This window comes from Pseudorasbora parva, chromosome 8 (genome assembly GCF_024679245.1).
Source record: "Pseudorasbora parva isolate DD20220531a chromosome 8, ASM2467924v1, whole genome shotgun sequence".
In the NCBI taxonomy this organism is placed as follows: domain Eukaryota; kingdom Metazoa; phylum Chordata; class Actinopteri; order Cypriniformes; family Gobionidae; genus Pseudorasbora; species Pseudorasbora parva.
This window is the reverse complement of record NC_090179.1, coordinates 42580060-42599890: the sequence shown is the minus strand read 5'-3', so window position 1 is coordinate 42599890 and position 19831 is coordinate 42580060. Positions and strand designations below refer to the sequence as shown.

General features: G+C 38.3%; 1 protein-coding gene across 3 annotated transcripts in view; it reads right to left on the bottom strand.

Moving 5' to 3' along the window:
* Positions 1-2085: 2085 nt before the first annotated feature.
* The window catches only part of LOC137084840 (zinc finger protein 41), a 47447-nt gene continuing 29701 nt past the window's right edge, over positions 2086-19831 (bottom strand). The window contains exons 1-4 of one of the 3 annotated variants that reach the window (XM_067451332.1): positions 12976-13228; positions 12548-12778; positions 6430-6664; positions 2086-3189 (exon numbers count right to left, since the gene is read on the bottom strand). In XM_067451332.1, the coding sequence (XP_067307433.1) occupies positions 2093-3189; positions 6430-6514 (1182 nt within the window). In that variant the 5' untranslated portion in view covers positions 6515-6664; positions 12548-12778; positions 12976-13228 and the 3' untranslated portion in view covers positions 2086-2092. Of the gene's footprint in view, positions 3190-6429; positions 6665-12547; positions 12779-12975; positions 13229-19831 lie in introns of those variants that run through there. The other 2 variants (XM_067451334.1, XM_067451331.1) reach the window with 2 other exon arrangements.

The following is a 19831-nucleotide window of genomic DNA, read 5'->3' as shown; positions in this document are numbered from 1 at the left end:
TTGCCCAAACTTGTCTACTATTCCCCTTTGCATCATTTATAAGTTCAATGAAGAATTTCGCTTTTGCTTTTCTCAATTCCTTTACAACTTTATTACGTCGACACTGAAATGTTTTTCTGTCATGAGCCAACCCAGATTTGAGTGCTGTTTTCAAGGCATGGTCTCTCTGTTTCATTAACTTCCATAGCTGTTCATTAAGCCAGGGTAAATTCTGTTTCTTTCTAGTGAATGTAACATTCTTACTGAATTCACCTTTGACCTTATTGATTGTGGCCATTGAACAACTCAGAAGCATCATCTCGTTATCTGTGGACAGAATCTCATTCCAGTTTATTATTATTTATTTATTTATTTTATTTTTTATTTCTTTTCAAATTCATTTAGCAATCTTTTTGGCATAATATTTAGCGCATTTCTTTCTCTTGTTGATATTCAAACCTACATTTTGTTAATGTTCTTAGTACTAACATAAGTTTATGATCGGATAACCCTGTTAATAAATTCATTGACTTAGTTATTCTTTCTGGTTTGTTACTAAATATTAAATCAATTTGAGTTTTAGATGATGAAGTAAGTCTGGTTGGGCCCTGAATTAACTGTGCAAGGTCAAACTGACTTACTATCTCCTGAAGCTTTTTTCTATTTAATTTGTCAATCCAATTTACATTAAAAAACAGAATTAGTTCCTTACTTTTATCAAATCCTTTTAAAACTTTTCTTAAATGATCATAAAATATAATACTTGATGACTAGTTTATTAGTTACACATGATTTCATGATTTTCATTTACATTTTACATTTAATCATTTAGCAGACGCTTTTATCCAAAGCGACTTACAAAAAAGGGGAGAGCAATAGAAGCAACGAAACAAACAAGGCCAACAACCTGTAAGAGCTGTAAGAAGTCTCAATTAATTAGCACAGTACACAATCTTTTTATTTTTATTTTATTTTTCATAGCCATCTACAATAGCCACCTACAACAAAAACTCACGTACGCAAAATGCAGAACACTGGATTTAGATAGCAATGATAACAACCCATTAGGACTACGGCTGTTGCCCCAACTGTTGTCGTTAATGCAGATTCAGTGGCCCAATGGCCACATTTATGATCTGAAGGAAACATTTGCTCACTGTGACGCAGAACAACACTGTGACGCAGAACAACACTAGTGAGATGATTGAGACGCACCCATCGAGATCACCAGGGAAGTGGAAAAAAAACCCAAAATTGTTTTAGTTGAGAGTTTAAAGAGTGGAAAGAGTGGAGGCACCTACAAAAACAAAATATGGACACAAATAACGAGTACTGTTAATAGTGTGGAGGTTGAGAAGCGCACTCCAGCAGTTTAAAGTTGTTTGAATGATAAATTATCACAATGCATTATTTTACAGCACGTTTTGAAACAATTAGCATTTAATTTCGTATCACGGCACATGTATTGGGGTGTACAATAGTGATGATGATGTGATGTGGAGTAAGATTCATTCACATTAATAATTACATGACAATTTGTAAGATTCTTCTTCTTCTTATGATTATTATTCTTAATGACGCTTGTTATTTAGAAGAAGAATGTCGTTTTTATTGATTTTATTATTATTTAAAAGAAGAAGGTCATTTTTATTATTTTGTCAGTCTGAATTATTTTAGTCCCAGTCCGGGCGCAGCTGCCGGGCCAGGCGGGCCTGATCCATCAGATAAAGCAGACAGGCTGAGGAATACATATGCCTACAAATCAAACGCTTTGGTAAAGTCACAAAAATTAAACATTGACGTTCGTGTTGCACAAAAAAAAGAATTAAAAAAAAAAAATGAATGTTGTTGTTGTGTTTTTTTCTGAAAACAGTGGGTCATATAGCATATCTTGTCAGTGCGTTTTGTGGTGTTAGGAATTGCTTTTCTGCGCATTTTCCCACTAGCTCAGACGTGCATACACCACCTCCTGAGCTGGCGTAGGATTTGAGCGTGCCGTACGCCAACGTCCATATTGATAAATCTCAAAGTCACCATGGGTTTGGGTGTACGCAGGAAATTTGGTGTACGCACTTTTAATAAATGAGGGCCATTGAGTACAGCGGTACGGCTTCTATCCAGTATGAACTCGCTCATGTGATTTCAGGTGAGCAGACTGAGTGAATCTCTTGTCACAGTATGAGCACTTGAAAGGTCTTTCTCCAGTATGAACTCGCTCATGTGATTTCAGGTGATGAGACAGTGTGAAACTCTTGTCACAGTATGAGCACTTGTAAGGTCTTTCTCCAGTATGAGTTCTTTGGTGCCGTTCCAGATCGCCAGGTGTAGTAAAGCTCTTCCCACAGTCAAAGCACAAATAATCTCTCACTTCGTTATGTGTTTTCTGGTGCAGTTTAAAACTGTTCAACCATGAAAATCTCTTTCCACAGTGAGAACACACATGATGCTTCTGATCTGAATGAACTGTCAGGTGTTTTTTTAGATCTGATGATGAAATAAATTCTTTACCACACTGAGGGCATGTATACGGTTTCTCTCCAGTGTGAATTCTCATGTGTGTGTTAAGGTTTCCTTTACGTGTGAAAATATTTCCACAATGAGTGCATGTGTACGGTTTCTCTCCAGTGTGAATTCTCATGTGTCTGTTAAGGTTTCCTTTATGTCTGAAACTCTTTCCACACTGAGTACAGCGGTACGGCTTCTCTCCAGTATGAACTCGCTCGTGTGATTTCAGGTGAGCAGACAGTGTGAAACTCTTGTCACAGTATGAGCACTTGAAAGGTCTTTCTCCAGTATGAGTTCTTTGGTGTTGTTCCAGAAGGCCAGCTGTAGTAAAGCTCTTCCCACAGTCAAAGCACATATAATCTCTCACTTCATCATGTGTTTTCTGGTGCAGTTTAAGACTGTTAAACCTTGAAAATCTCTTTCCACAGTGAGAACACACATGAGGCTTCTGATCTGAATGAACTGTCAGGTGTTTTTTTAGCTGTGATGATGAAATAAAATCTTTTCCACACTGAGTGCATGTATACGGTTTCTCTCCTGTGTGAATTCTCATGTGTGTGTTGAGGTCTCCTTTTTGTATGAAACTCTTTCCACACTGAGTGCAGGTGTGCCGCTTTTTGGCTTTAGTTCTTTGAGTTTTAAAGGTTTGATGTTCCTCCTCCACTTCATTCAGTTCTTGTCTTTGCGGTTTCACTTTCACCTGGTCTAAAATACAAATCAAGTTAGAATCAGTTCAAGTGAACCCTGATTTAATAGCACAAAGAAACAGAGATTTGGGGCCTATACCATGAAGTCGGTTTAGCTGGATAGCCAGATATGTTAAAGCTTAGTTTGTGCCAATCCTGGGTTTTAGGTACCATGAAAGCGGCCTGTTTTTAGCAGTGTTCATCTCCATAGTAACTTATGCTCCAGGGCAGGTTATGTTCTGGATTAGAGATCTCAAACCGGACTAATCAGCTGTGAGCAAAGTGACACACCTCTGATACAATAAAGTTACTCCGTCTTTTTCTACTCCAAATTAAAGGTCACTATACATGGCAAATGTTTTTTAAAGACTGAAGTGTTTGGCTTTTAACAATGCTTATTTATAATAATAATAATAATAATAATACTTTTGAAAGATTAAGATATAATTGATGTAATTATTATACCCTTAATCAATTACACATTTATCATTTTAAATAATCAATCATTAATCGGCACTTATCTATAATTAATATAAATAGCCGATATAAATGTCACACAAATAAGCTTTAAAATCAATTAACAAAGTAGACGTAGTAAGATTTTTCTTTAAGTTGTCCTCTTTTTTTCTTGCTGTATAATTTGTATAAATTCTTAATATTTTTTAACCATGAAATATTCTGGAGAAGAGAGAAATTAATCTCGCTGCTTCTCTCGTGAGAAGTGAATCTCAGTTTCAGTGATCCATAGCATGTGATTGGCTGTTCACTGCTGATGTCACAGCGTGTGATTGGCTGTTCATTACTGATGTCACAGCTAAACTCCTAAACTCAGGATCCAAGCCTAAGTTGACAGAAAAAGCTGATGATCAGCCTCATGATACCAGGTTGTCGACTCAAAACTAATCCTGTAACCCTGAGTTTGTTAAACTACCATCATGGTACAGGCCCCAAGTATCAGATCTTTCATGCGGCAAAGTTTTATGTCGTACAATTTTTTATATAATTAACAATATGCTTGTCAAGAACGATATAAAAGGTTATGATCTTTTAGATCAGTGTTTCTCAAACTTTTTCTGCCATTTCCCACTTTGGAGGTAGGGAAGGGTTCAGAGCCCCACCTGTCCCCAATCGCCCCAACAAAATGGTAATTATCCAGGCTTTACGTTTGCCTGTTAACATTACATTTGAACCCTTTCATGAATACGGTTAAAATATTTTAGCTGACTCCCAGTGTACATTTTTAAAGGCGGCCGTTATTTTAGAATGTTTCTCCTTTTTGTTTCCATGGCGACGCGTCATCTTATCAAGTGACTCACCACGACCAAAATAGCGCTGTACGATGTATATCGCTTTTATTAAGGTTTTTCTTTTTTATTAAAAATATTGACAAACTTGCTTACCATGTCATCAACTGTCTAATAATCCAATTGTGGTTGTGTTTTACCATTTAAAGACCTTTATAAATTTTCTTGATTTTGATCTATAACAAATACACCGCAGTTCAGAGTCCTGTCAATCGGATTTACAGCATGTCAATTCTTCAGTTTCTCCTGAAATAAGTAAGTGACCGGTGAACTGGGAGAAGAATCGAGTAAACTTTATAGTTACTTTCACTGTGTATCTGATATGAATAAAATATGTCAGCAAATTATATTTTAATGGATTGTTATTGCTGCTTTCATAGACACCAGTGTGTACTCTACAAACTCTAAATGTATTACTAGTACTTACGTGTATTTAAATGTTTGAAACCTAAAATAAATATTATGTGGTTGAAAACACTGCATGATATATATCGCGTGCTGAGCGGGTCCGCATCTGGCTCAGCGCTAGCCAAAGCGCGAAAACACAGTTTGAATCTGGCAGTTTTGTCACGTCACTAAACATTATAAATCCCATTAATCCATACTCTTAAGCTGATGACACACAGAGCAACTTTTTGAGCAATGTTACCGGCTAATGTTGCTGAAAGATGTTGCTTGGGCACTTTCCCATTAAGAATGGACAACACATTTCTATCTGGATATCCAAAGAGAAATGTGTTGCCCATTCCCAATGGGAAAAAGCCCTCGGCATAATTGCTCGGCCACCCGAGTATCCCTGAGTATCATCAGCTTCAGGGGCACAGAAATAAAAATCCCACATGTGGGACCGCTCAAAAGGTTAATAGAGATGGGCATAAAAATAAACTCCCTTCCGTTTGTCGTGCCCCACTTGTCATGTCTCTATTCTCCACTACAATTGAATATTCCTGTCTAAATGTGCTATCAATACTATATTGCCCATATTGTGTAAAAGTAAAAATATATCTCAAAGTCCTTCTATATTCTCATTCCTAATAAGCTTTTCTTTTGTAACCTTAATTTTAAAGGCCCTATATGGTTTAGTCCCACAGCGTGGCTCCATGATCAAATTATTGAATGTTTATTTTCTACACCAAGGGATATTAAATATCATCAACCACTATTCAAAATTATAAACTTATATACTTATATAAATTATAAAAGTTATTTTTTTGATATTTAAAAAAAAAAAATTGTCAGGAAGATACATAGATAGCATATACAATTTTAAAGCATATAACTGAACGTCTTTGAAATTTCAGCCAATACTTTTTTTTTTTTAAACAATGTCACTTACATTTTTTTAACTAAATGTTGTTGCAACCATGTATGAATTAATGAAAATGCATATTTTCAATTTAATGTTTGAATAATGAGCTTATGAAAGGCTACAATTTACTTTAATATAAAATGTTTGTTTCCCTATTTAACTGCATTAACGTACAAAGATGACTTCCCTTTTTAAATCACGTCTTCCTTCAGGGAGATCGAGTACATGCTTTTTTTGCATGTCTAAATTTTGGACTCATGAACAATAATCACGTTGTTTGCATCCGCCCAAACTGATTTACAGAAATCAAAATGTGAACAATGAAAGGGATTTGCCGAGCCACGAGCTGTGAAGCGGGAGCGACCAGCCGGCTATGTCCGCAAATCAAACAATGATTTGTCTCGAAGGAATGAATAATTCTCAATTTAGCGAATATGCCTGAAAATACGGGACAAACTGCTTTCCGTATGCCTTTCATTGATGCCTTAAATACGGGACGATTCCGAACGGTTGGCAACCCTAGGCACGCCCCACACTTTGAGAAACGCTGATTTAGATGCATTTCTCTATCATTTACCATCTACATGCTGATCAACTTGCATCTGCCAAAGCAGTCAACAATGAAGAATCCAGAATGGACACCAACCTGTTTGTTCCTCAGTATCTTCATGTTTTATTCTGGATGGTTCTGGATCACTCATGTCTTCAATCTCCTCTTTAATAAACTCCATCTTTAACAGTCACACAGAGTTCAGCTGCTACACCTGGAGTTTGTCCTTCTCTTGTAGGATGATGTGAATATTCCCAGTATTTATTGGTGAATTGTTGTGGGCGGGTCTTCACTGCAGGTGTGAACTGTGATCACTGCGTTCTGATGCAATCTGCATTTAAAAAGAACAGGCCATAATGTTTAACTGAGCTGCTGAAGAGCCAAAAGTTCCCTGTTTTCACCTCATTCATTATGGTGATGTCTGATATCTGCTGTAAATTGGCACATTAAGCACATTTTATTGGTGTCAACAGGCTGAAACAAACTACAGGATCATCACCTTTGAAATTGAATTTCACTTCAGTTCTTGTCTTTGCTCTTTCACTTCAGTCTGAATTAAAATATTGAGTATTTAAAATCCGTTCAAGGACGATAAATTTGAAGATTCAATTGAACCCTGATTTACCCTCATTAAAGGGGGGGTGAAACACTCAGTTTCAGTCAGTGTCATGTCAATCTTGAGTACCTATAGAGTAGCATTGCATCCTGCATATCTCCGAAAAGTCTTTATTTTTTTAATAATTATATAAGAAAGATGCGCTGTTCCGAGTCTTTCCGAAAAAAGCTGAGCGGGTGGGGGCGTGTCGTGTGAGCGGAGCTAAATAATGACGTGTGCAGCAGCGCGCTGTGTGTTGAGTCGAGTGCGTCATCCCTAACAGTGGGAAAAAAACTTTATTCAAAATAAAAATATGGCTTTTAATCAGATACAGCCATACATCTATGATCCGGAATCAGACCCAGAGGCTGCAGTTGAACAGGAGCAGCAGCAAAAACGACTAGAGCAGGACGTCTGTATGTGGTAAGTTACAAGTTATACACTAACTATATAATATGCTTAGCGGCTTGTGTTATTTACATATTTATACTTGAATTATATCGTCGTATTTTTGTCTTTGAAGGTGTACATGTGGGAAGTGCAGTTGTGCACGTGTGTTTGTGTGTTTACGCGTGGTTTGTGTAGACAGTAAGCGGACTAAAAAAAACACAGACATTTGAAGCAGTCTCACTCACCCTTCTAACGTTGGGACTGCTCCATCCTTCAGCATTAGGCGATTGGGAAAATCCGGCGTCGAGCTGGGCCTTGTTTATGAAACAGTCGGCACCGAAATGCAGCGAACAGATATAAACATTCGCGCAACTCAGTTGCTGATCCGGAAAAGCAAATTACATCCACTGTTGCCTTAACGCGGGGTTTTGGGGAATCTGTGCAGGACTGTCTTGGTCTGGCAACCAAAAACGCACTTTTTTGGTGACATTGTTATGTGCACATCACCTGTCCAGCATCCTACAAGCCAGCGCTTTGATGGGCGTAGGCTGTTACTTTCGCTCTCTCCCTCGCTCTCTCTCACGCGCTTCCGGTAGAATTGTCCGTAAGGCCCATACAAGGAAATTCCACCCCCATTAACGTCAAAGGGGACGCATGATCTCAAAAAACTTGCCGAAACTTATGACTAACCGGAAGTAGTATTTTTGACAAAGAAATACTCCCATCAAACGTCCACCTTAACTTTTGAACTTTGTCTATGTTTATTATGGGATTCCAAGTCTTTAACAGTGTAAAAAGATCAGTATGCATGAAACAGCACTTCACCCCCCCTTTAAAATTAACAATGGTTTTATTACAGTAAAAGTGTAGTAATCATGATTTTTTTTTACCATTTATATATCCACAGCTTTACAACAAATACCATGGTTAAACTATGGTAAGAGTAGCAAAGCCATGGTTAGTGTAAAGACTTGTCACTCAAAGTGGGATGAATTTGCAAGCTTTAATAACAATGTAGAGGTACGGGCAATGGTCAGGCACCAGTAAACACAGCAAACGGAGATGAAGCAATCGTGGTCAATGGGCGGCAGGCGGATAACAGTCACAGGTCCAAAACAAAATAGAGCAGAGAGCAGTGATGCCAGTAACGCCTTACTCTAATCTGACTACTTTTTTCTTGTAACGAGTAATTTAATGCGTTACTATTTCCAAAAGCAGTAATCAGATCACGTGAGTTACTATTTTAGTCATTTTCCTTAGTAAAATAAATAAAATTATATATATATTTTCCTTGCGTCTCGTGGAGTGTTTTTTCAGGATTTTTTTTTTTTTGCTTAAAATGTCAGGAGATATATTGTTAACGTTACTATTAAAAATGTACAAATAAAGTGTCCAATAAAGTGAGTGTTGGCAAAAACGGTTGTCATTTCTATGTTGAGGCGGCACGGGTGTTGACGGCAACTGCTGAATGTAACTAATAAAGTAACTTTTAATCTTACTTATTAACTTTTAAAATCAAGTAATCTGTACAGTAACCAAGTCACTTTTTAAAGGAGTAATCAGATTACTTTTTCAAAGTAACTATGGCAAACTGGCAGAGAGGCAGCAAAGGATCGCAGACGTAGTTCACGGTAGCAAAACAAAACTTCGTAGTGGGGAACAGGAGAGAGCCATCTTAAATAGACCAGAAGATAGGCTACAGCTGGAATGACTCATCAGTGTCAGGATGGGAATTGTAGTGCGGCTGAAAATAGATAGAAAGTCAGTACTCGGGCGATGGATCCCTCTGGTGGTTAGAGGAGGGAACCATGGAGATTGTCTCTGTGACAGTTAAGTTTGTGGTTACCATGATTTGAAGGAAGTGTATGTAAGATTGTGGCCAAAACTGGTACAGCAATCACTTTCAAATTATAGTAGACCTGTGTATCCCCTCTCCCCTCTTAAATTTGAGCTTTAAAAAAACACAAACTTATATCTAAAAGCAGTAGAGATGCTTTTCATGGATTTTGCACACTGTGTGGGTGTGAAATGTTGTTTTCTGGCACTGTGCCAGATTATTTATATATTTATATATTTATTTTATTTATAGAATTCCAGAAATGTTATGTTTTCAGGCACATTGTACTTCTGCAAGACAGATAGATTTCAGTGGTTAATTTTTTCAGATGTTTTTAGTTACAGTACAGGGGCCCGTTCTTCGTACCTCGCTTAATACATCTGAGATGATTTGACAGATCCCAGATCTTTTAATCGTGATAACTGATCTCTGGCTAATTTGGTTCTTCAAATGAATTTGCAGATTAGATTAAAATATATGAATTAAGTTATCTGAGATCACTGCTCGTGCCTGTGTTCCCTGAAGAGGGGAGATGCATCGATACTCGAAACATGATCAGCAATGAAGCGATTGGCTATATAATATTATAATATTTGTACACACTTTACGTTTTTATTTCAATGTTTTAATTTCATTTTTAATTTTCAATTTAAATCAGGTTGGTTATGTGATAGTATTAATTCAAGTTTCTTAACAGTCAAGATCAAATGATCTGCATCTCTTGCGCTGTAGCCTCTCATCTCTAGCCACGTACAAAGAATGGGCCCCAGAATAGTACATCATTTGAAATAAATAAATAAATAATAATAAAGTTAATGTGAGTGTAAAAGCAAGTGTCCCTTTTGCCACTATAGTGTTTTTGAAGCGGCCAAATGTCATAAAATATTTGAAACACATTTTTGGCGTAAACGGAATGAGAGCATGGATCCATCATGGCTTGTTACCACTGTGCAGGCTGGTGGTGGTGGTGTAATGTGTGGGGGATGTTTTCTTGGCACACTTTAGGCCCCTTAGTGGCAACTGGGCATTGTTAAATGCCACGACCTACCTGAGCATTGTTTCTGACCATGTCCATCCCCTATGACCACCATGTACCCATCCTCTGATGGCTACTTCCAGCAGGATAATGCACAATGTCACAAAGCTTGAATCATTTCAAATTGGTTTCTTGAACATGACAATGAGTTCACTGAACTAAAATGGCCGCCACAGTCCCCAGATCTGAACCCAATAGAGCATCTTTGGGATGTGGTGGAACGGGAGCTTCGTGCCCTGGATGTGTATCCCACAAAGCTCGTCTGTTTGATCAGACTACACGGGTCAGCCTTCGCTCCCCATGTGCATTAATGAGCCATTACCCTGTGGCCGGTTCTCCACTGACCACTGCAGACTGAGAAAACCCCACAAGAGCTGCAGTTTTGGAGATGCTCTGACCCAGTCTAAGGCCCGGTTCTCCGGGGGCACCCTCAAACGTAGGCAAAAGGACTCTCAGTTGATACTGAAAAAATATTGGCAAAACAGATTAGGAAATTTGTGCCCGAGCTCTGGAGAGCGTCAAATGAATCTATTTACAGCATGTATTTGCAGCGGTGAGTAATGAAACCAATCACAGATAGTTGTTTATCTCTCGAACATGATCAGAATCTCACCGCTCAAAACTAGTTTTTAGGCTTTTAGTAGGGCTGGGTATCGATTCAGATGTTCCGATTCGATTTCGATTCACAAGCCCTCAAATCGATTCGATTTTGATTTGATTTTTAATTCTTGATTAAACTCAAATTAATATAGATTTAATACAAAAACTATAGGTATTTATACAAAAGAACATTGAACATAAGTGGGTAATTAAAAAGAAATAAAGAGCCACAAACATGTATATTAAACTTTTTATTTTAGGTACACCTGGGTACATTAAAACAGATCCCTATATTTCAAATCCATACAATTGTTAAATACAAATTTGATGCAACTCTAAAAAAAAATATCTGAGAAGTATTTTATTGATGTTTTGATACATTTATTCTAAAACAAAGGATATTGAATGATTTTTATCAAGCTTTTCTTGCAATTTTGCAGCTCATCATGTGTGCATTTACACGAGAAATGCGTTCATTATTTTTTTACAGTCTATGGTTAATTTCTGGACACTAGTAGTTGCCGTGGTAACAGACAACAATACCTTAACGTGCTGACTTGAGTTGACTGTGGACTAACTATTATTTGAGAAAATCTTTTTATAAAAAAAGCTATTAGGGTTTGAATTATTGATCCTGCGCTGTATATGGACTATAATTTGAATATGTCTATAATGGCTAAGGTGCGTGCTTAAGTGACTGCTCAAGTTTGATCCTAATGCAAGGCAAGCATTCGCCTGTATGTGATCTATTTTTAGCAGTTGTGTGCTCGGCTGTCTGTGTGTGTGTGTTGTCACATCAAATGGTCCCACAGATTTTAGTATTACTACAGCATTTCACCTCAGCAGTATAAAAGGCGACAACGCACCAGAAGCGGCCATTTAAACACTGAATCGATAAATGATGTGGCCCTCCTGCTCCTTTGTAGGATCACAGGGTGACATCTAGTGGAGAAGACCAGCAATTAGATTTAGCCTACGTTAATCTTATGTTCAATGTTAGCAGAAATAAATATGGAAAAAAATAAATTCGTGGCTTTTGAGAATCGATTCTGAATCGACCCGATTTTTTAAAAACGATTAATCGAAAAATCAATTTTTTTTGCCCAGCCCTACTATTTAGTTCTGCAGTAATGCAAGCTCGCAAAAACCTCTCATTTACAATCAAAGTCAAGACACAATGTAAATAAGAGATTTATTGTTGACATTTTTATAACGTAAGGTTGTAAGATCGCGATGAACTGACAAAGCAACAGCCTTTTAGTGATCGTATAGCGATCTTGTCTCACTTTCGAGGCTACCTTTTCATTCTTAAGAAAATATTATTACACATCTTTTTACATTATATATTGTTCCAAAACACAGTAATATGGATATTTTACAGTGCATTGGCTAGAATGGGAATGGCATTTATTCCCCCCCAAAAAAAGGTAAAAAATTCAGCAAAACCTTTTTCTTTCTTGACTCTTGGTTGATGAATTTCTGTTTTTATCCTTTTTAGCTTAGTCTTGGTTTCTCTAATTTAAACATGCCTATTTGCTTTAATTTAATTAGTTTAGATCGATTTAAGGTTCTAATTCTCTTGTCCTATATACAACTGTATACAACTCACTTGCTTCAAATGCAAACTCAAATCACAGTAACCTTTCACATGAATTTCCCTCAGTACAATTTATATGTAACCAGATAAAACTTCGTTCAAGAAATATACACAAACAAAACAAAGTCACAGAACTGCAAAAATAGGAGTTATGTTCACCTCAGTCCATTCAATGAGTTCAGTTCAGGAACATATACCTCAGTCCATCAGAGTTCAGAAGGGAAAAAACGTTACCACTAAGTGGATAAGAAGATAGGAAAATAGAAGATCCAAATTCAGTCTGGGGGGCTCGCTATCTTTCTCTTCTCTCAGCGCGGCTTCATGAATCCACACCATGCACGCATATCACAGTAGAAAATCCAAACTCCAACATATACAACAAAAACTGGCCTGTACAAACAGGATAACACATTTTTTAGAAACTCATTCTTTTACAGCATTCAACAGTATTCACTCTTCACACCAGCATTTAACATCCTTTTACAACATAGGCCATAGTCCATAAACAATGAACATATCACTTCATTGCAACACACATAGTAAAACAACACACTCTTGTAATTCATCACAATAAATCCACAACTCACCGATTCCTTTGAATTAACACTGTTTGTTAATCTTTCCTCCAGATTACACCACGAACTATGGTGATGACTGAACTAACTTCGGCTCGAAGCTCAGGTTCAACAAAGCCGTAACAGGTAAGTTATTTCACAAAACTTTTAAATTCAACCAGTAATCAAACTTTAGTTAACTTTTGGATGCTTTGTTTAGAAGTTGTTTACTAGTTATCTGTCAAAATTAGATAAATTTTTAAGCTTTGTTCACACGCGTTTCTCTGTTTGTTCCCTATCGCAGTCTCGTCTGCGTCTCAAAGTGGGCGGAGTCAGCATCGCTGGTGATCACACTCAATTGGACAATTTACGCCTGCAGTGCAGATTCCAACTCTAATTGGAAAGATTTTGCTGCAGTAATTTGCATGTTACTAATATAATCAATAAAGCATTTTAAAATCTCATTTTTTTATCATTGTCTCTTTATTCATATATAAAAAGTTTTACTAGAAAAATAAATCTGCCAAAAAGTAGTTTTTTCTATGGACTGCAAATTGACTAATTTCAGCCTGGGTTACAATAGGAATTTAAAAAATATATATGTGACCATTTTAACTTCGCTCTGGCCCGGTTTTTCCCACCCTTCAAAGCACGCACACTCAGATGTAGATGATTCGAATAAATTTATTTTCCTGCACACAGAGCAGTGGAAAAGAGAGAAGACTGCAGTGAAGAGACTGCACACAGCAGTGAAGAGAGAGAAAGCAGTGAGTACAAGCGCTTCAGCTCCATCCACAGCAGTTCTCTCTAGCTCTGCTAATCTCAATATAACAATAACTCACTGAAAATTATGTCTGTTTCTTATTAAACATTGTTTTGTGATCGTATGGAACATTTTCAACATCAATTAAGAATGACATGGATAGATAAAGTATAATACATCATATTTGAGACTGATTATACATAATCCACTTTGTTACTCTTAAATGTAGAATTAAATTAATGGAAATAACATTTTCAGTAAACCAGGAATTACAAAACCTGGTTTGCAATACTCATTTACTGAACAATACAGAGTAAATTCTTAAACACTATGACAAAAAAACAATTAACGTAGACTAACCATGTTCCGTACACTTTTAGCCATACACCGCGCGCCCGCGGCCACTCCTCCGTTGTTGAGAGCCAGACAAGCATGTTTGTGTGATTATTCCCTGGGTGAATACCCATTGGTCAGTCCACACTTTGATTGATGTCTTTTGGACCAATAGTATTTGAGAAAAGTGGGGAAAAGTACCTCCTCCGCAGGTGTACGGAAGATGATAAGCGTTAACAGTGTTCCGTACAGCTTGTAATGATGTTCCGTACAGAGCGCATCACTTCCGTTCAACAGCGAAAATGGACAATTATCTGATCAATTGTGAGCTGTTTGATTATTTTAACTGTAGAAAACATGAATGAATAAATGAATATTAAAGGTGAATACCTTGTTAGGTTAAAATGTAAGTTAATTTTGCAGGTTCAATAAGCGGACCATGCATTGTTTCGTGATTATTAATTATGGCATGTGAGTTAAGCATGAATCATGTGAAACATCGGGGAATAAGATTACCATACATTTCTAAAGACAAAGAAATGCAAACAATTTGCATTGATTTAAAAAATGTAACGATAAACCAATGTGTAAACTTCAAAACTCTGCCTGTCTCAGCCCGAGTGGCGCCAAGCGGTCCTCGCCTACAATTGACGTTTAAAAATTCCTATTTCAAAGCATTTATTCAACAAGAGGTCATATATTTAACAATGTGTGATAACATAATATTCATTTTATAAAGACTGTAATACTGTGAGAAGAATAAATTAAATCAAAATGTACATTTTCGCTGCTCTAGTTATCTCCCCACACGAGCTGCAGTCTGACGTGCAGCTTCCCCACCGTCCAATTTCAAGCGCAGTGGGCGCACCTAGCAAATTTACTGAAATCTCACTGGAACAAACGGCAGTGAGGTCTCTGGCTTGATCGGGTGTGAAAGAGGGAGAAATGATGAAGACACAGATATATAGTTTATGTATGACCAGTAAGTATTTAGTCAGTGATCGGCTGAACGTAAAAGTTCATTTGTACGGAACATTGTTGTGTACGGAACATGGTTAGTCTATGTTACCTGCACACAGCAGTGAAGAGAGAGAAAGTAGTGAGTACAAGCGCTTCAGCTCCATCTATTCGAAACATATTTCACCTCGTTAGAACGCACATGGAAAGTGCCGCACATGGAAAGATTGAGTTCATTAAAACAGAAATAAAACTATCAAATACACAAAAATATAAACAGAAAACACACTCTAGATGTCAATTAGTGTTCAATGTGTGCAATCCCCTTCATACATCGTCTAACATTTAATATGAAACTCTTTCGCCTCTGTTTGCAATCAACACTCGATCTCCAACAGCCAGAGGACAGCCCTTCACCTTTCTGTTATAAAGTCTGCCATGTCGTTCCTGTTCTTTCAGAGTGTGCATCCTTGCTATGTGTGCTGCTTCATGCAAGTCTTTCTTCAACTTGGACACAAAATCTTTGTAATCCACCACATCCTCATTTAAAAGCACGTTTTGAACCATGATGTCAATTGGGAGACGAGGCACTCTGCCAAACATAAGAAAGAATGGCGCAAAACCTGTTGTCTCATGTTCAGTGCAGTTGTAACAGAAGGTAAGTTGCTGCAACATCTGCGGCCATTTTGCTTTCGCTTTAGGGGGCAATGTCCTGATCATGCTTCCAAGAGTCCTATCGTTCCCCATGGCCCCACCATAGCTTGCTTTCGAAAATAGCCCCCTGGTCAGAATGAATTATTTTGGGGAAACCATACACTAGAAAGAAATCATTCCAGAGTCTTTTAGCAACTTGCTTAGCCGACTGATTCTGGCATGGAAATGCATGGGCCATTTTAGTAAAATGATCTGTCACAGTTAGCACATCTACAGACTTCCCTTCTTTGACCTCTGCAGACCAAAAGTCATTGCAGACCAGCTCAAGCGGTTCAGATGTTAGGATACTTTCTAGTGGAGCACAAGCATTGGGTTCTGAGGTTTTACCAACTACACATCGATGACAATTCTTCACATAATCATCAATATCTTTTTTCATTCCAATCCAGAAGAATCTTTGTCTTGCTAGTGACAGTGTTCTGCTACATCCTTGATGTCCTGCTGCATCAAGGAGACCATGGAGAACTGGTCTCACTTGTGGATTCCTTTGCTTGTTCTCTCTTAAGCCCCGTTTCCACCACAGGAACTTTACCCAGGAACTAGGAACTTTGGGTGGTACTTCGTGTGTTTAGACCGCAGGAACCAGGGTATAAATGAAGTTCCGGGTAAATATTTCCCCCTCCAAACGGCCCTGCTCGCGAGGTAGTACTTTTTCAAAGTTTAGGAACTTTCGAGGGCGGGACTTGGGCTCTGAACATGCTGATTGGTTGAGCTGCATTTAGGTTCAACTCGGCATTTTTAAAAGTCTTACACGCCGCGCTCATGTTGACAAGAGAGGAAAGTTAATTTTTCTGAGGGGTTAACTTTTTATTTCGTAAGTTATAAGATAATGAAGATAATGTTGGAGTAATGACACAGCGTATATTGCCCCAGGCAGTTTTTTACTTTAACTGCGCCTGACAGAAGAATTTTTTTTTTTCTGAGATGATTATTTAAACAAATAAATAGCTTATAATAACTAAATCCACTAAATCTTTCAATCGGTACACACAAAAAGGATTACTGTCCGCTAGGGCTGTCATTTTTGAAAAAAATCTAATTCGAACGGATATCAAATATCAAGCAAGGCATTCGAATATATTCAATTATCTACAACGCCGTCATCTCCAGCGCCTGGAGTGTGTTTACGGATGCCATAGCATCTCTCAGCGGCCACCAGGACTTTACGGTTTTATAAAAGCTATTCATTTGTTGTAAAGTGTAATAATCATCTCAGAAAAAATTAATTCTAATGTCAGGCGCAGTTGAAGTTGATTGTTTGCTTACATAGGCTTAGGGACAGTGTCATTATGCCAACATTATCTTCATAACTTCTTATGAAATAAAAAGATTATCCCTCAGAAAAATGTATTTTCCTCTCTTGTCAACATGCTTGCTGCATGAGCGCGACGTGTGCTCTTCAGTGGTGAAGGCGCGCGCTGTGTACATCACATAAGGACGCACACTCAAAAGTAATCCGGTCAGGTCATTTACATGGTGAAATGTTTCGTTTGATCGATTCATGAAAAGATTTATCCACCCATCTCAAAACGATTACAATTTCATTCAGTTTGGGCATTTTTATTACGATTGAGGTGTTTATATGGAGCATTTTCCTTCAGATTGGACTTTTAAACTGATTACAGTGCTCCATGTAAACGCACCGACAGTAAAAAAAAAAAAAAAATTGCGCTACATGGCACTTTAAAAACCGTATAGTTTATTTATAGTTCGATTACGGATATTTCACGTCATCTTCGAATGCATGTTCGAATATCGAATAAAAAGTGACAGCCCTTGTCCGTCACTGGCTTGGAGGAACAGTCGCGTGCAGTCCTACATCACCGGACTAATTTGCCTAATCTTCTCGGAACTTTATCGCGGTCGAAACGCAGACAGCTGCAGGTCTGGGGGGGAGAAAAGTTCCTGTAGAAAAGTTCCTGGTACAAATTGTTCCGGGTAATTTTGGTGGAAACGGGGCTTTAGATGGTTTTCGATGTCTCTCAATATAGTAAAGAATCCGACACAAGGTGCAAGGGAGGGCTTGACTGTTGTGGTTGTGAGATGGCTGGAACTATTCCCATTACTTCACTCAAACCCCCAGAAGCATGTGCAGCCAACACCGCAGAAACTTCCTGACTCCCTGAAGAAGACAAAAGCAAGAGTCCATCACTGTTCAGGTCACCAGAACCTTTTCCATCCTTCTGCACTACCTGATGGTTACTTGTGCACTTGAAAACATCTTGGACAGAATTGTCAACAACACCACTGACATCCTTCAAGAGAGATAAGTATGGTTCAGTGATGAGGCGATGTCCTATACAAGACTGGACAAATGGCTCACGGCTCAAAGCATCCGCAACAACATTTTTTGTTCCTGGCACATACTTCAGATCAAAACTATAGGAAGCAAGTTTTGCCACCCATCGCTACTCACATGCATCAAGTCGGGGTTTAGTCAGAATATATGTAAGCGGATTATTATCTGTCCATGCCGTAAAATGCAGTCCTCTGAGCCAATGGCTAAACTTTTCACAAATAGCCCACTTTAAGGCAAAGAACTCTAATCTGTGAGCTGGATAGTTCATTTGTGAGCGAGACAATGTTCTACTTGCAAAGGCTACGGGTCTGGCAATCTCTTCACCTGGCAGAACTTGCGACAATACAGCTCCAACTCCATCGAAAGATGCATCTACAGCCACAATGAAAGGTTGGTCAAAGTCTGGGTGAGCCAACGTCACATTTCTTGTTAGTTCTTGTTTTAGGGTGTGCAAAGCTTCTTCACAGTCAGTCGTCCAGTCAGCTGGGGAAAGTTTGAGGTAACTGAATTTCTTTCTTGGTTTACGTCCTCTTGTTACAGGAGTCTGTTTTACTGATCCTAATCTCAACTTGAAAAGAGGCTTAGCTTTCGCTGAACATCCTTCAATAAAATGTTGATAATACAGAACCATTCCAAGAAAGGATCTGATCTTCTTCTGACCTGGTGTTTTTCCATCAGGTTCCATCAAATCAGAAGCTTGAATATTGTTAATTGCCTCAACTTTTCCAGGATCAGTCCTAATCCCTTCCTCACAAACAATGTGTCCCAGCAAATTTTACAGATCGTCTCAAGAAACAACATTTCTTTTGTGCTAACTTTAGATTGTGATGTGACAACCGCAAGAGGACCATTTCAAGACGCTGAATAGCTACTAACTCAGAAGGGGCAAACACCGTCAAATCATCAAGGTAACAGAGAATGCTGCTGAAATTCTCATCTCCAAAGATAGACATCATCATTCTCATGAAAGTGGCCGGGCTATTAGAGAGACCCTGAGGAAGCCTATTATACTCATGGAGCCCAAACGGGGAAGAGAATGCAGTGAACTTTTTGTGTTCTTCCTCTAAAGGGACATTATAATACCCTGAGGTAAGATCCATGGTTGAGAAGAATGTGTTACCACCCAAAGCAGCTAAGACATCGGACTGGTGTGGTAAAGGGTAGGCATCTCTGACAGTCCTCGCATTTAACCACCTAAAGTCAGTGCAGATCCTGAGATCGCCATTCTTTTTCCAAACTAGTAGGAGAGGGGAAGCATAATCACTATGAAATTTTTGGATGATTCCTTTTTCCTCCATCTCATTTAATGCTGTCCTCAGTTTAGCATACTGACTCGGTGGTATGCGTCTGTATGGAAAATGGAAGGGTCTTTCATCAGTGAGGTTAATCCGATGGACAACACCTACAGCCTCTCCACAGTCCATTTTGTCTCTTGAGAAAACTGACTCATACTTCTCAATAATGTGCAACAACATGTCCTTCCAATGGGCTGACACTTTACAGGACTCTAAGGGTGCGTTCACACTTGTAGTTCGGTTAGTTTGGATCGTTTGGTCCGGACCAAAAAACAAAAACAAAACAATAGTTCTGGTCCGCTTAGCGTTCACACAGGCATTTTTAACAGCGAACCTAAAGTTACCGAACCAAAGGCATAGGGAGACGGTAACAACCTGATTGGTCGGCTTATATGACGTAGGAGCTTGCTTACCGAACATTCAAAACAATGATGTGTGCGGATTACACGCGCGGGCATTTTATGCGTGTACATATGGCATTATTTTTTACCAGAGAACTCATGAAGAGCTCATGAAATGTTCAAAACA